The 16,577-nt window shown below is 64.0% G+C and overlaps 1 protein-coding gene across 1 annotated transcript; it reads left to right on the forward strand.

Annotated features, from left to right (window-relative positions):
• The first annotated feature begins 6,740 nt into the window (after positions 1 to 6,740).
• NKX1-1 (NK1 homeobox 1) lies at positions 6,741 to 10,274 on the forward strand. The gene is made up of 2 exons (XM_036852089.1): positions 6,741 to 7,197; positions 9,421 to 10,274. Exons 1-2 carry the CDS (start codon positions 6,741 to 6,743, stop codon positions 10,272 to 10,274), a joined length of 1,311 nt encoding a protein of 436 aa, XP_036707984.1.
• The last annotated feature ends 6,303 nt before the right edge of the window (positions 10,275 to 16,577 follow it).

The following is a 16,577-nucleotide window of genomic DNA, read 5'->3' on the forward strand; positions in this document are numbered from 1 at the left end:
GCCCGTGCAGGTCACGTGGCCAAGCCCAGCTTCAGCAGGTGGGAAGCATCCTTTCCCCGTTGGAAGGCCTTGGAGGGGAGGAAGAATGAAGGGAAGGGAAAGCTGGGGGCTAAATTATCCAATCGATGACATTTCTGATTTAACTGGAGCTTTTCCAGTTGCATGGGGCTGGGGGTAGGGGAGACGCATTACTGTAAATGTACACACACGCACTCGGCACAGCAGGGGTGGTAATTCCTCCCTGTACAAAGACTCCCCAGGTCTGTCTCCTGACCACTGATCCCCGGGGAGGCCCGAGCAGAGCCAGCGGCAGTGATTCAGGCGCCGGGGATTCACTGAGGCAGGAGAAATCCAGGAGGGAGTGCAGGAAAGGCAGGGACAGAACAGAGCAAGGATGCCCTCTTGTAGCCCTGCCCCTGGAGGAAGGGTGGTCCCCGGGGACAGGCACCTCGTGTCAGGGCCAGTTCTCCCAAGCAGCTTATGGTGTGAGCTTGACCCACCACACTCAGCAGCTAGAACTGGGGGTCTGGGAGGGGCGCCACCTGCATCCACTGCACCAGGCAGAAAACTGATCAGTGCCAGGTCACACTGTCAGTGGAGGACAGAGCCAAGGTGGCTAGGGCAGGACAGACAGACCAGGGGGGCAGAGCGCTACGGGGGTGGGAGTGCGAGCTTCGGGCCGCATGCTCCGCCCCCCACACTGCTCCTTCCAATCTTCCTCATCAGTGTAAACATGCTTTTGCATTTTGCATCCTGCATCTGCTTTGATGGGGGACACGGAGTTGAGTGAGACACACACATAATGTCCAAGAGCCCACAGTCTGGGGCCAGAGCCAGAAGTGAACACATAAAGGTCCCACGACATGTTAAGACATGACGGAGTGAAGCTCGGGGTTTGGACGGGCACCTAAGACGGCGCCTCCCTCCACGTGGAGCTGCCGCTAAGGTGAGTAGGGAGGATCTGTGTAGACAACGGCCAAGGGCACCGCCAACAGAGGCACTCGGCAGCCAGACCCTCCAGGCTCATCAGGAGCCCTGGACGCAGGATGCAGACTTAGGAGCTAGGCAGCACATCCCACAGGACCCAGTCAGGAAGGCCTTGATGCCAGGCTGCAGAGCCAGAGTCGGCCCTGGGCCATGGCAGCCTTAAGGAGTTTCTGGAAGAGGAGGAGTGAGACTGCATTTGTGTTTTAGAATGATGGGGATACACTGGAGGGCTGGGCTGTGGCAGGGGCAGGAGAGGCGGTCACCAGCAGAAGATCCTGATACCCAGGGCCAAAGGCACCCCAGACCCTCCACTCGGGAGGGTCTCCTCACCATTCACCTCCAGACAGAGTGGTGACAGAGGGGCATTACCCTGGGGAAAAAAATCCATAGAAACCCCAAATAACTCTAGTGACCACTGACGGTGAAAATGCCTAAGCTTGGAGCTCTGGGTGCTGGCAGGACCCTGAGGGACAGGAGGGAAGGTGGCCACGCTGGGCAGGGTCAAACCTGGACACCCCTGCTGCCCCTCAGAGACGGACAGTGACACGCAAAGGGGCCACAAGGGGGACAAGGAGGGACAAGGCCTGCAGCGGCAGGGACCTCCCCCCCCACCGGGCACCCCACCTGAACTGCCTTCCCTGTGGCACCTGTTTGTGCACATTAAAGATGCTGGCGCCAGAAGGGCCCGGCATTCACATCAAAGCTCCACCACGTGCCGGCTGGGCGATCGTGAGCACATCATCCATCCTCTCCGGCCTCCGTTCGCTCGTCTGCAAGGTGGTGACTCCCACCCCTGGCCTGCCCTCTGGTCAGAACGCCTTTTGGAGCCAGGGTGCCCTCTGAGGCCGGGAGAGGGAGCTGGCTGCTGCCTGTACAGCCCGGGCGCCGAAGCCAGGTGCCCCTGCCCTCCACACACAGCACCCTTGGTCCCCCACAGCCTGACATCACTCCCAGTTGTTGATTTTTGTTTGTTTTAAAGGGTTTATGGATTTTTAAAAAATTTATTGTATTTTTGGCTGCGTTGGGTCTTCATTGCTGCACACAGGCTTAGGCAAGCGGGAGCTACTCTTCGTTGTGGTGCGCAGGCTTCTCATTGCGGCGGCTTCTCTTATTGCAGAGCACAGGCTCTAGGCACGTGGGCCTCAGCAGCTGCGGCACTCGGGCTCAGTAGTTGTGGCGCGCGGGCTCAGTAGTTGTGGCGCGCGGGCTCAGTAGTTGTGGCGCGCGGGCTCTGGAGCGCAGGATCAGTAGTTGTGGCGCACGGGCTTAGTTGCTCCGCGGCATGTGGGATCTTCCCGGACCAGGGCTCGAACCCGTGTCCCCTGCATTGGCAGGCGGATTCTTAACCACTGCGCCACCAGGGAAGCCCTGTTTGAAGGGTTTAAACCTCACCTTTGTATCTGACTGATTCCTTGCCTCCAACCAGGCCCAGCACTACATGCTCTTTATCTCTGAACTCATGCAGCTTACAAGCAGGCGGATTCAAACCCAGGCAGTGAAAACCCCTGCCCTTTGGTAGGTCGTGGTTTGGTCTTGGTGAATGGGCTGCTGACAGCGCGTTGACGGTGCCGGGAGGCGAAGGCGCCTGGGGCCTGGGGCGCTGTCCGCGGTGTTGAACGTGGGCTCCGCGCGCGCTGCCCATGGTTCTGAAGACGCCCCGATGCCCGGGCTGCGCGGGGCTGGGGCCCTCTTGTCCCCAGAGCTGCAGCGCAGCAGCCTGTATTCTCTCCCTTCTCTGGTGTTCTGAATGTGGGGTACCCTTTCTCGAATAGTCAGGAGACCCCAGGAGAGGTATAGGTTAGAGAAGATGAGGAAATAAATAAGCAGAAAGTTCCCCTTTCACTTGCCAAACTCCAGGTGAGAAAGCGGTTGTGTGGGTCGTTTGGGGGTGGAGAGGCAAGAGGAGGGAGCATGGGGGCTTCTGTCTCCAGGCTCTGCCTCCACCTTCTGCCCCCTCCCACACGTGCACAGGACAGTAGCCCGTTCAGAGAGCACAGCGTCGGCCGCAGGACTCAGGCGGGCTGGGGGAGCCGAAGCATTCATTTGTAGAGGGGATGGTGACCCCTGCCCTGCATATTTCACAGCGATGTTGAGAGGACCCTGGGCGGTCTGGAGTGGGGTGAGCTTTGCATGAATCAAACATCATTCAAATTGGGGGTTACTCATCTATGCGCCCTGGGGACACCTAGCACCGCTGCCCTTCGAGGAGCAAGACGAGAAGGGAAGCCCCTCACCCCACCACCATGTACAATGAAGGCTGTAATCTCGTCACCCTTCGACCTTCGAGCGGAGGATACGGGGACCTTAGAGGTCATATGGAATCCAACCCCCATAATTCACAGATGAAAAATTGAGGAGGGGGCTCACAAACACATGGTGAGTTAATGGCAGAGATGGTGGGATCTCCCTCCTGCTCCTGCTCCAAAACCTCCCAAAACTCGTTGCTGAGGAGAGGATACTGGCGATGGGTTGAAGAGATTGCGTGCTCCGCTCTCCCCCTCCCCTCCCTTTCCAACACCTCCCCTCCCTCCCCTCTTCTGCATAATCTCAGCCCCCACTCACTCATGTTCCCGGGTCCACTTTGAAGGCCTTTTATCACCAGTCTCTCCCCAGATTTCTACCCTTGTCCATGTCGGTTCCTGCCTTGACACCCTCCCCCCGCCAGCCCACCAGTGACCCCATCTGGCCCTGACCGATGTGCAGGGTGTGTGGGCTTAGCAGCGAAGGGGGGTTTCCTGCCTGCTGGGTGGGTGGAGGCATCCCCAACTTAAGCACTGATTTCACCTGTCATTGCCCACCTGGGGCCCCACAAGTGAAGCTGGTGGCTTGGAGATAACCTGATATGGCAGATGGGCAGAGATTGCACAAATGACGGTCTAATTGACAATCAATTGTGATTAGGAGCAAAAGGACGTCTTTATAGACCCAGATGCTCTAGGTTGAAGTTGGGGAGATGGGAGGTTGTTTCCAGGTATCTGGGAGAGGAAGAGGGGTGCTGTGCATCTCCACGGCAGGTTGTTCCTTAGAGATGGGGGAGGGGTGGGGCAGTAGAGGATGCCACGATCTTCCTGATCCCCGTCCATACACAGCACCCCCGCTTCCCATGGGAAAGCGACCCGAGGTCTGCTGTGTGGCTCTGGAGGTCCCCCTCACACCCCACTGCCCTGCCCCTGCTCCAGACTGCAGACTGCAGACTTTGCAATTCATTCCCTGCCTGCCGAAGCTCCCAGCAGAATGTTTAGGGGCAGGGAAGAAAGGGGAGGGAAGGACCTCCAAACTCCAGGACAGGCACAGTGCTTTCATCCAAGTAGCGCTCAGCCCTGGATCAGCCCACACCTCTCGGCAGGGAGAGCACTTTGCTGTGCTGAGTGTGGGCATGTGCTTTGGCGAGGAGCGCAGTGTGGCTGTGTATTACAGTGTAGTATTCCACTATGCTTATTACATATTGTACTTAACATATTGTATTCTACTTACTATGCTTTAGTGGTAATCCCCATACATTATACTACATCCACATTGTATAAAAGGTCATTTTACATGTGCTTGTGTTCATGTTGAATGAAAGTTGTACCAAGAGAGCTCACGTTTCTCTTCCTCACGTGTGCGTATAAGGGGGGTGAGAGCAGACCCCTGCCCGCCCCCTGCCCACCCAGCAAGGTGTGGCGGTTTGGACTGCTGCGTTTGTGCCTCGCCTGGTGATCTGCGGAGGGACAGGCATGGAGTGAGAGCATGCCTTTGAGGGGTTTGTGACACTGTGTCACACAGACTCGGCCACCCAGAGCCAGGTCAGGGCCCAGCCCTTGGGACTTGGCCCCTTAGGGTGCCCAGTAGCTGTGCCTCACGGGGGATCAGGCAGCAGCTCAGGGGACAGGGGACCTTGTGTGCCCCTCCTCCAAGCCCAGCCCGGAGCTGGTGGGTGCATTTGTGAGCCACAAGCTCCACACGGTGTGCCCAGGTGCTCATGAGTGGATTTGCGCTCGTGTGTGGCACGCGCTGGAGAATGACTGTGTGTGTGTGAGTGCGTGTGAATGCGTGTGCACATCTATATTCAAACTTTGCTGGGGGAGGGGTGGAGAGAGCCTAAGAGTCGCTCCAGGAAGGTGGGGGTGGGAAGGAGATAATTACCTCTCTGTGATGAGAGATTATCCACCCTCCTTCCCCCAGAGGTGATTTATAATTTAAAGATAAAGAATAATCAAGTCCTGGCAAGGAAGGACACAGTGTTGTGGGTCTGATTAGAATCTTGGGACCGACCAGCACGCGGGGGAGGGGACCGGCTGGGGGAGGGGAGGCCTTGCCTGCCCCCCCCGCCGCCCCCGCCCCCGCCCCCCGCCTCCTCGAGGCTCAGCATGTCCGAGCTTGGCCCAAATTACAGCCAATCGGTCCCCCATTATTTCTCCCAACTTTTAATTTCTGCTTCCAAAGGATCATTGCCCGCGGTAATTGCAAAGGACCCGTCCTTGTGCGCAGAGCAGGCTCCGGGGACCACAGTGTGAGGCGGCGCACACCGCTCGTGCACACGCCCGCGCGCACACACAGCCGCACACCCTGAAGACACTCGCACGCGCGCTCCTACCGCCGGCTCCCGCCTGGGTCCCGCGGTCGGCCGGTGTGCCCGTTGGCGGGCGCAGGGAAGAGGGAGCAGCGGCGGTTCCGCCCTCGGACGCCAGCCGGTCCCTCCACCCCGAGGGCCGCAGGGCCCTGGGGTGCAAACCTCGCCGCTGTAGACAAATGTGCACACATAAAGACCCGGACCGAAGGACTTATTTCTCCGGGCGTGGGAAGGGGGAGTTTGCTGCGATGTTTCTCCTTCCTTGAGGCTATTGATTTTTGTGTAGGCCTCCTGCCGTCTGTACGATTTTTTCGGTCCCCATTTTGGGGGGGGCGGGGGCGGGGGCGGGAGAGGACAGAAGGCCGGAGACCCTGAGCGAGGGAGGCCCCGAGACACGAGAGGAGACCTCGAGCGGAGCGACGAAGAGAGGCGGGACCGAGGTCCACGGAACGCCTGGGAGGGGGCTGACGACGGGGCGAAGACCCCGGGAGTCGGCCCGCGAGGACCCCACTCCTCGCGCAGCCGCCGAGGGGCGCCGGAGCCTCGGGAGCCGCCAGGGCGCCAGGGCCCCGAGCGCCGGGGGCCGGGGGAGAGGCCGGCCGGCCGCCGGGATGCCCCAGCCAACTCTTAAGGCGCGCCCGGGGGCCTCCGCGGCCCCTCCGCAGACGAATCCCGCAATTCTTTAAGAGCCAGGGCTGTCCCCTCCCCCTCCCCCCAGGAGGCCGGCGCGCCGTTTCCGGACGAGCGGAGGCGCAGCGGCACGACGCGAACCGCGACAGCCGCTCGCGGACCGCACTCCGGCTCCGGGCTGTGGGTCTGTCGGTCGGGCCCGGGGCGCAGTCCGTGTGTCCCGCGCGGGACCCGCCTCCTCCGCCCGGGACCGTTCGCAGCCAATTAGGCGCTCGCGCTAACGAGGGCGGCGGAGCCCGCGGCCGCCTGCGGGCGCACGTGTGTGCGGCGAGTGGGCGCGTGGGCGCCGCCGGCGGGGCCGCCATAAATGAGCGGGCCGGGCGCGGCGGGCGCCTGAGGCGGCGGCGGAGGCGGCGCCAGGCAGCACCGGCCGAGCGCGGGGCGGCACGGGGAGCGAGCCGAGCCGCGGTCGCGGCCGCCGGCGCGAGACCGTGCGGCGGCGCCCGGGCCGCCGGGGATGGGAGCCCAGTAGCCGGAGGGGCCCGAGCGGCCGGAGCGGCGGGAGGCCGGCATGAGCGCGAGTGGCCCGGCGGCTACCGGGGACGGCCCCGCGCTGCCGCCGCCGCCGCCCGGGCCCGGTCCGGGTCTCGCACCGCCCGCGCCCGCCGCCGCCGCCGCCCGGGACGCCATGGACGGGCGCGCTGAGCTGCCCGCCTTCCCGCGGGCCGGAGCCCCGCCGCTCGCCGCCAGCGACACGGTGCCCGCGGCGCCCGAGGGGGCTGGGGCGGCCCGGCCCGGCCCCCCGCCGCGCCCCACCTCCTTCTCGGTGCTGGACATCCTGGACCCCAATAAGTTCAACAGCAGAAGACGCCGCTGTGTGCTCCTGGGCCCCGTGGCGCCCGCGGCGTGCGCCCCGTGCGCCCCGGCCCCCGCCGCCCCGGGACGCCCGCCGCGCTCCGAGGAGCTGGAGCGCCGTGCCCTCGCCGCCGCCGGAGGAGCTGGAGCCGGTACCGGAGCTGAGCCGCCGCGTGAGTAGGGCACGGCCGGCACCGGGTCGCGGGGGTAGAGGGACGGGCCGCGTCTACGCGTTTGCGCTCCCGGGACCCCTCGGCGAACCTGGCCGGCCCGGCGCCAAGGCTCGGTGGAAAGTTCGCAGCGCGCGGGGCCCGCACCAGCCCGCCCGCCGCCTGCGTCCGACCCGGACTCCAGGGCCCGCACCGCCCGGTGCCTCCCGGGATGCCTCCCCCGGACCGGGCCCAGGGCTACGGGCTGCATGGCCGGCCCAGGTTTGGCCACCGCGCACCCCCGGCATTGGAGGGCAGTAGGTGGCAGAGGAAGGGGAGTCGTGCGCGGCGGCTAGCCCGTGACCTCCCCACTCCCACCGCATCCTCCGGAGACCTCCCTCTCTCTATTCTTTCACTTCCTTCCCCCCCCCCCCACTTTCTCTCTCTGTCTCTCTTTTTTTTTTGGACAAATCAGACTAATTGTGACAAAACGCTGGTTATCTCTGGAAAAACAATTAAATTCCTTCGATTACAGTTAAGGGGAAATGTGCTTAGCGGCGGAAAGCGGCTGGTAATGGGGCGGCCCGCAACCCCGACCTGGTCGATATCCCATTACGGCTGCATGCATATCTCTTTCAAGCACCTTGCAAACTCCCCCCGAACATCTAAATTATAGGGTCAAAATTCGGATAATTACTCGATTAAAACCTATTACACTTATTAGGGGCCGCTATTGATCGAGAATTGCATTCGACCGGCTCCTGATTGCTTTTGGTGCCCCCTCCGCCGGCCCTTCCTCCCTCCAACTTCCCGGGCCCTCTGCCCCGCCGGGAGAGGCACGCCGGGCCGGCAGGGCTCGGGTGGGCCTCTTCAGGCGAGGGGCTTCCCGGCACCTGCACTGGGCTTCCTCCCGGTTGGGCAGAGATGAAGGGGGAACAATCGCGGGAAGGCTGGAGGGGAGCCCCTCAGGCTTTCGGCCTGGCCAGGGTTCTGGGAGTTTCCGCTCAGAGCATCCATCAAATGGGGAAGACATCCCAGTCGGAATGCCCAGTTTCTTGGTAGTTTAGGGAGGGAGCTGGGTCAGGGTTCCTCCTTCCTCAGCCCACCCCTGGACAGAGCAGAAGCTGGATGGCAAAGTGCTGTCAGGGTCACCTGGGGGACCGTCTCTCCTCCTGCTAAGGGGTATGGGTGGGGGCCAGGATATCTGCCCTGCCGGCCTCCGAGCAGCCCCTGTGGTCACCCTGGAGGAATCTTCCAGGACTGAATTTGTCCTTTATTCTCCAGTCCTCCGCGCCAACCTGACCGGGGCCTGGTGCCGACTGGGCGACATGGTGTTGGGCGCCTGCCCTGGCTTCTCTCCTGGTTGTATGACCACCTGTGGGAGCAGGGGCTGCATAGAAACACCCCTCCTCTCACCTCCCCGCCAACCCTGCCAGGCCCTGACCAGGACAGATGCTTTCCTCCAAATTTCTGAGATTCAGATTGCAGCCACCGGGCGGGCCTCTGCTTGGAGGATCCGGAGCTGCTGCTCAGACTTGACCTAGTGGGGACTCCCAACCCGGCTGGTCTCAGCACTGCTCTAGACCCCCACTGCCCAGGCCAGGCCCTCCTGGTCGGAACCAGCCTGGACCTGCTGCAGTCTCAGCCGAGGGGCCAAGGGTGGCCAAGGTCTAGGGCCCCAAGTCTTGAGGTAGGGATGGATCCAGGGCAACTTTTTTGGTCCCCGGAAATCGCCTCCCCACAGCGGGCTCCAACCTCACCCCAGGACTCTGGCCGGTCCACTCTTAAATGCCCAGTAATTGGCTGGCTCTGTTGGAGCCTTGTGGTAATTGGAGGGTAATGTACGCTGAAATAAATGGCCGTTAACTAGTTTGTACATTACGCAAAATGAGTTTAATTAAGTTTGTATCTGCCCCATGGATCGATGGGATCTTTCCCTCTGCCATAAGCCCTGCGGCCCCGTCCTGCCCTGCTGGGGCAAAGGCACGGGGCTCGGGAGATGGCGGGAATGGGGGCCTCTGGAGAGAAGGAATGCACAGGGGACGGAGAGAGAAAGCGCGGGAGGGTGAGAAGGAAAGGAGGGAAGAGGGCAGGGAAACGAATGCGCTAAGGGGAAAGGGAGGCAAGAAGAGAAGCAACGGAAACAGGAAAAGGAATTCGTTAAGGGGAGCAGGGCGCCGGAGGGGCGAGTGAGCGGAAGGGAGGGCGCCGGGTCCTAACTGTGCTGTCCTCCCTCCCCGCCCGCAGACGCCGGCGACCCCTGCAAGGCGGACGAGGCCGAGGCCAACGGCTACAGCAGCGGCGGTGGCCGCAGCCCGAGCGCAGACAGCGGGGACGAGGCGCCCGACGACGACGACGAGGACGAGGCGCCCGAGGCGGGAGCGGCGTGCGGCGCGGAGGTGCGGGGAGGCGGCAGTGGCCTCGGGGCCCGCGGGTCGGGCTGCCAGGGCGAGGCCGAGGCGCCCCCAGGCGCTGTCGATGAGGCCACTGTCCTCGGCCCCCGTGGGAACTCGCCCGGAGCCCCGGGCCCGCCGGGAGCCTCGGCGGCGCCCGGGGGTGCGGGGACGACCCCGCAGGGCGCGGCGACAGCGACGAAGCCCAAGCGGAAGCGCACGGGCTCCGACTCCAAGTCCGGGAAGCCGCGGCGCGCGCGCACCGCCTTCACCTACGAGCAGCTCGTGGCGCTGGAGAACAAGTTCAAGGCGACGCGCTACCTGTCGGTGTGCGAGCGCCTCAACCTGGCGCTGTCGCTGAGCCTCACCGAGACGCAGGTGAAGATCTGGTTCCAGAACCGCCGCACCAAGTGGAAGAAGCAGAACCCGGGCGCCGATACCAGCGCGCCGACCGGCGGCGGAGGGGGACCGGGGCCGGGCTCCGGGCCGGGCTCGGGGCTGCCCGGTGGCCTCAGTCCGCTCAGCCCGTCGCCGCCCATGGGCGCACCGATCGCCATGCACGGCCCGGCCGGGTACCCGGCGCACGGCCCCGGCGGCCTGGTGTGCGCCGCGCAGCTGCCCTTCCTGTCGAGCCCGGCGGTGCTGTCGCCCTTCGTGCTGGGCTCGCAGACCTACGGCGCGCCCGCCTTCTACGCGCCACACCTCTGAGCACGGCCTCGGGACAGGACGGGACGCCGGGCCGGGCCGCCCTCGCGCCCCCGAGGCCGTGCCCAGGACCCGAGGGCGCCCGCCGGTCGGCCCTTTTGTAAGGCTGACTCTGTATATAGCCGATTGCTACAGAAGAGTTTTAAATTTATAAACGACTGTCCGCGCGCGTCGGGGCCGAGCTCGGCCCGCCGGGAAGCACTTTGCCGAACTCTACTCAATCAATAAACCGCAGGAGGCCGCACCCAAGTCCCTCAGGCTCCCGCGTCGCCCGCGCCCCGTCCTCCTCGCCGCCCTTCGGTGGGGACTTCGGCGCGACCGAGGCGCTCCTGGGTGCTCGACCCTGCGCGGGCCTTGGGCCCCAGTTTCCCTGCCGCCCGGCGTCCCGTGGCCAAGCTCGCCCCGTCCTGCGTCGCCCGGGTCCCCCCACGCGCTTGGGAACAGGCGCGCAGCCCCGGTGCTGTGTGCGCTGAGGCTCCGGTCCAGGAGCCCCGGGTCCCCGCTCCTTCCGTTCCCCTTCCCCTTCTTCCGCCCGGGACGCTTGGGGTGAGGGAAGCCCAGCGGCACAGTGCCCGCGCGGTGGGGCCTGGGGGCAGCGCTCGCGCTGGGCACCGACTCTGCCCCCGCCCCGCTGCGCATCCGCGCGGCCTTCCCTGAGCACCGGGCCGGCCTGAGGAGGAGGGGGCTCCCGCCGCTTCCCAGTGGAGGAAAGCTGGGGCTGGCCGGGATGGAGCACCTGCCCAACGGCGCCTGAGCCGGACCCCGAGCCCGGCCCGCGGGAGTCCGGTGCGGCCACCTCTCCTCCGACAGCCTGCAGCCTGGCTGTGCGCGCGGTCCCCACACGGGCTCCTGGAGCCCTGGGGAGCGAGGGGAGGCGAGAGGCGGCGGCGCCTGGGCCCGGTGGCTGACTCGAGGCGAGAGCCGAGGCTCGGGGACGCGGGTACTGCCGCGCGGTGAGGGGGGGCCCCGCCGCAGCCCCGCCGGTACTCAAGGTGGGTGTCCACGGTCGCTGGACGCCGGCGCGGTGAAGCCGCGCGCCTGCCCCGCCCTGTGGCTGCTCGGCGGCCGAGCCCTGCGCCCGCACAGGGGACATCCCTCTCCGTGTGCGACTAGCGAGCTCTCGGAGGGACTCTCCCCTGCGCCGTTCAGCCCGTCACCCACCGCCGCGGGCAGGGCTGGGGCTGAGGCCAGGGGTGGGGAGCAGGACGGCCCTGCGGCGGGTGAGTGACAGCCACCGCCGTCCAGGCCCAAGTCCCGGAAGCCGCGGCGCGCACGCACCGCCTTCACCTACGAGAGGGCGCCCCACGTTGTCCTCTCCATCACCAGTGGGCAAAGGGTGGGGGAGGAGCAGCCCCCGACCACCGCGCAGGGGGGAGGGCGGAGGCAGCTGGAACCGCCCCGCCCACTGCTGCAGCCCCCGCCGCCTGGGCCTCTGGCCTCCCGCAGGCTGCTGCTCACCTGCCTCAGACCCCCCGAGTTCCCCCCATGCACCACGCCGCCTCTGCCCTCGCCAGCAGCTCGGGGCTGGTGCTGCTGAAATTCTCGGAGTATTCTCGCTGCTGGTGGTTAGCCGCCATCTGAATCCTCCCCCCAAGCTGCGGGCAGCCGGAATGTCCCCGAATCCAAGCGGCCGGGGTGCAGAAGGGTGAGGACAGCCCTGGTTTCACTGCTGAGGCCTGGGCCTCCAGGCTGTAGACAGCTGACAGAGGAGCCCCAGAAGGCTCCAGAAGGTTCCAGAAGGCTCTTGGCCTCAAATCATCAGCATTACTGTGCACTTAGCCCCAACAGGATGCCAGGGGCTGCCAAGCAAGAAGCCACAGCCTCCACTTCCAGGAGCTGGGGGGAGAGGCCAGAGCAGGGCAAACCATCAGGACCTTGCAGGAGCCGGACCTGTCCCGCAGGGGTCCCCTGCCTCCCCTAAGCCCACCTTGCTGGGCTGGAACCTGCTGGAACAGAGGGAGAGATCAGGGAAGACCGGTGCTCCCGACCCTCCACGAGGCCTGGTCCTGCAACGCTGTCCACGGTGGGGCGGGCGGGAGGAAGAGGGAGGGAGTTTCCGACTCGAGACTCGGGACTCGACAGCTCCGGCCTCCTCCCTCTCCCCATCCCACATCCTGCCCTCACTCACCAAGGTCGCCCAGAAACAAGGCGGCCACACCGCTGGACCCTTCAACATCAATCAACCCTGGCTCAGGACATGGGTGCAGGGGGCCGTTGGAAGCCATGAGGCAGGGAATCAACGCCCCCTGCCCGCCCGGCTCCACCTCCAGGCTCGCAGACTCAGCCCTGAGCTGATACCACAGCCGTGATTGGCCCACACACTAGGCATACACTGGGCCGCTCTGAGCACCTGTGCAGGCCCTGCTGCGGGAGCGGGGACGGCTCCCTGTCACTTCCCTGGGCCCCTCCAGTCTCTCTTTGGTGCATGCCTACCATGTGCTGGGCCCTGTGTCAGCCCATCTGAGCCTCCCCACACCCAAGTGGCATCTGAGCTATGGGTATCTGCACATGGTCACATGGGAAGAAGCAGGCTCTGACCCCGGCCTGGGTGCCCTTGCTCCCTCCTGGAGGTGCCCACAGGCCCAGCTCCCACCCCAGCCCTCCCGCTCACTCTCCTATCAGGTCCTCAGAATCCGCCACGTACCTGGGGAACTTGGGGGTGCAGCCTCCTCTGGCTGCTTCCCCAGGGACCCTCCAGCTGGCCCTGCCACCCTTGCTCCCAATAGGCCATGAGAGGACCCTGCCTGCCCAGTTCTCAGCCTGGGGTTCCTGAGCTGGAAGCAGAGGGGAGTGGTGGCCCTGCTGGCACCTCATCCCTGCCCCCACCATGGTCCCACTTTGGTGTCAGTGCCATGAGGACTGGCACAGCCCCAGGATCTTCATGTACTCTGGGAAGGCCCTCCTCCAGCCCCTAGGACCAGCCCTGGCCCCAGACAGCATCCACCCCCAATCCCAGAATGGTACTGAAGTAGTTTCCATCATGTGGAAGGAGCAAGCAAGACACAGCCCCTGCAGGTACGAGCCCGGACAAGCACAGGCACCCAGAGCCCTCCCTGGGGTGCTCCCCTCCCCACACTGCCCCCCAGTCTCCTGCCCAGGGACTGCTGAGCCCTGCCCTCCTCCCCTCCTTGTGCCCAGCCCACAGCTGGCTGGCTGTGGTCCCTTGCTGTGAGTTAGGCTTTGGTTGCATGAAAGAGAAAATCTGAATGAACAGAAGTTGAAAGGAGATTGTTTATTTTTTCTTGTGTGAGGGAATGCTGGCCTTTGGCAGCCCTGGGCAGCTAGGACACCTTCCCAGGGTCCTTGGAGAACCAGCTCTGTCCAGCTCTCCACTGCCTCATCCTGGCTGGGCTGGGCCCTCATCCTCATGGACCCATATAGAGGGTGAGGGTCCAGCCATCACATCCACGTTCTAGGCAGCAAACAGGAAGAGAGAAGAGGGGCACAACTGCCTCCTTTTAAGGCGATTTCCAGAAGCCCATGTAACAGCTGCTCACACCTCATTGGCCAGAACTTGGTCACATGACCACTCCTAGCCGAGGGAGGTTGGGAAATGTAGTTTTTCTAGCAGATGCACTCTCATTCCTGGTAAAAAGGGGAGTGGGTGCGGGGGCTGCTAGCAGACCTGCCACCCTTGCAGAGCACCCTACCAGCTTCACCCGTTTCCCTGCCTGCCTGCCCCACTTAACTTTAACCAGCTTTGTTCTGTTTGGGCATGTTGGGGACCCTCAGCCTTACCCAGTCACGGCCACACCCTCAGGGGACACTCACCTGGACTGCAGCCTACCCCTGGCCCACTGTACTCACTTTCCTGCTCAGGACCCCCAGTGCCCACCGCCCCACCCCCACGGCAGGCTCATGCCACCTGCCCATCCTGCCGCAGCCCTCCCCTCCCCCTTCAATGGTGGCCCTGCTGGCACCTCATCCCTGTCCCCCCACAGTCCCACTTTGGTGTCAGGGCCATGAGGACTGGCACAGCCCCAGGACCTCCACCCCTCCTTGCCGGGCTGCACTGGAGTCCAAATACGCTCTAGTGTCTCCACCTGACCCGGGATTGCTTCCCGGTTGCCTGCAGTGTGGCCCCCTTTCAGAGCCGAAGTTACCAAAAGAGCTGTTTACGCTGGCTTCCCTCCCCCCGCCCATCACACCACCCTCTTGCCCGCCCATAGCCCATCCTGCTCCCTTGCCAGGTCTGCTGCTGCTTCTTCCTGCCACGGACGCTGCTGATTCCTTTTCAAAGCTCGGGGGGACCCATTGCACCCACCCCTGTCCTGCAGAGGCAAGGATGAGCCCCAAGGGCCAAGCCCAGCTCTTCCCCATCTCATACGTGCCCCCAGCCGCACCTCACTCCCCTCCCAGGACACACTGAACTCCTGCTCTGTCCCCCCTCCACATGGCAGCTCTCCTGTGGCCCCCTCTCCAGGCCCCCCAGCCCTCCCCAGGCCAGTGGTGCTGGCCCATCACTCAGCCTCCTGTGCCCCTCCCCCGTTCCCACCCCTTGCTCCAGGTCAGCCAGCGTGACCTACCACATCCCCCATCCCAGGGTGGCACCAGGTCTCCATCCTGGGCCACTGAAGTGTCACTCAGCTGACGGACCTTCCCCAGCCATGTGCGGCTTCCTGGAGGGTGTGATGTTTCCATGGGGAAGGGCAAGGCTGGACAGACAACTCGGGGCACCTGGGGGCAGGCAGGGGAGTAGTAGCAGGGAGGGGGTGGGGAGGAATCAAACAGGTCACTCTCAGGGACGCAGGGACTGTCACTCAAGGGGAGGGTGCAGAGCTGAGGCACACAGGTCCACGGGGTAGCAGGGGGAAGTCACGTCCCTTCCATGGCTACATCCCCTGTAAGCAGGCCACAATTCCGGGTGCCATGTCCCACCCCATACCAGACCCATGTGGTGGCCCCCTTTGGAGAAGCCCCTGCTGGGCAATGACCTGTTCTCCCTCTTGCCAGGACACAGGGCTGATGGCAGCTGGGCACCCATCCCCAGAGTAAAGACAACTTTTCCTGCTTTCTGGGCAGCTGGACAATGCCATGTACTAGGTTTGGCCCAGTTGGCATGAGCAGAGTGTATGTTGCTGGAGGGGTTCCCAGGGAGGCTCCTCACAGGAAATGGCTGAGCCCAAGGCACACACCCCCTGCCCCCCTTCTGCAGACCCAGTGATGGCTGGAGCTCCAGCAGCCACCTTGGGCCAAGAGGTAGCCTTGGGGATGCAGGCCCTGTACTCTGATACTGGGAAGGGATGAGGCCCAATGGCTCCGTGCGGCCTCCTCCCCAGCCTGGGCACCACCTTAGGACAGAAGCACATTTAAAGCCTTGTGTTCACAAGCCACTGTTACTCATAGTTTTCCGTTCTGTGCAGCCAGCTCTGACTGCTGCTGTAACAGCCCTGCCAGTCCTCCCTCCTGCCGTCCCTCCGCCACTCCCTGGGCCGGCCCAGCCAGTCTGCCTTGGACCAGGGCACAGCACCATCCCACCCCGCACCCCACGGCAGCCCCCATGGTCCCAGGCTGGAGCCAGAGCCCTCAGCGCCACACGAGGACCCGCTCCCACCAGCCCTGCCCGCACTGCCCCACACCACCCACGCTGACAGGGACTCCCCACTCACTGCTCCCGCCCTCCTGACGAGAACCTGCCGAGCCCAAATGCCAGCACTGACGCCGCCCTGCTACACGGCCTTGGGAGGCCCTGGGACCCCACCCCCCCCAGGCAGTCCCGCTCTTGCTTGCCAGGTCCTCACTGGGGCACCCTGCTCTCCCACATGTAGGTGGGCTCCTCAAGGCACTCGGGGTGTAGCCTTCCCCTGCTGGCTCCAAACCCACCTACTGCCCAGGCTGTCCCACGCCCCCCTGCCCCTCCCTGACTCATGGGGTCCCGAGCAGCACGTGACAAGACAGGTGGGAAGGGGGGGGGCACTGAGGGCACCGAGGGAGGGGGTGCAGCTTCCTCTGGGGCCTCTGAGGAAAGTGGGACCCACCCAGGACCCCCTCAGCACCAAGTCACTTCTTGGGGGCCCGGGCTCAGCGTGGTGGAGCCCGCTCCCCGAGGTACGGTCCACTGGGCCCCACTGGCCAGAAGGGCCAGCCCAGCTCCCACTGCTGCTCCCGCCAGCCAGAAACACGTGGACCTGTGGGTTTGTCTTAATAAACACTCATGGAGATTCATTAAAAGATAAGATGCAAAGAGCACCAGTCACAAATCGGTCATGAATTAAATTTTATAAAAACACTAGTTATCTAACTTTACCTGAAGTTATACAAGAGAACAGAAATATAAGAGGTCTTTGACATAGGCATGTACTACCA

Source organism: Balaenoptera musculus, chromosome 5 (assembly GCF_009873245.2).
Source record: "Balaenoptera musculus isolate JJ_BM4_2016_0621 chromosome 5, mBalMus1.pri.v3, whole genome shotgun sequence".
Taxonomy (NCBI): Eukaryota; Metazoa; Chordata; class Mammalia; order Artiodactyla; family Balaenopteridae; genus Balaenoptera; species Balaenoptera musculus.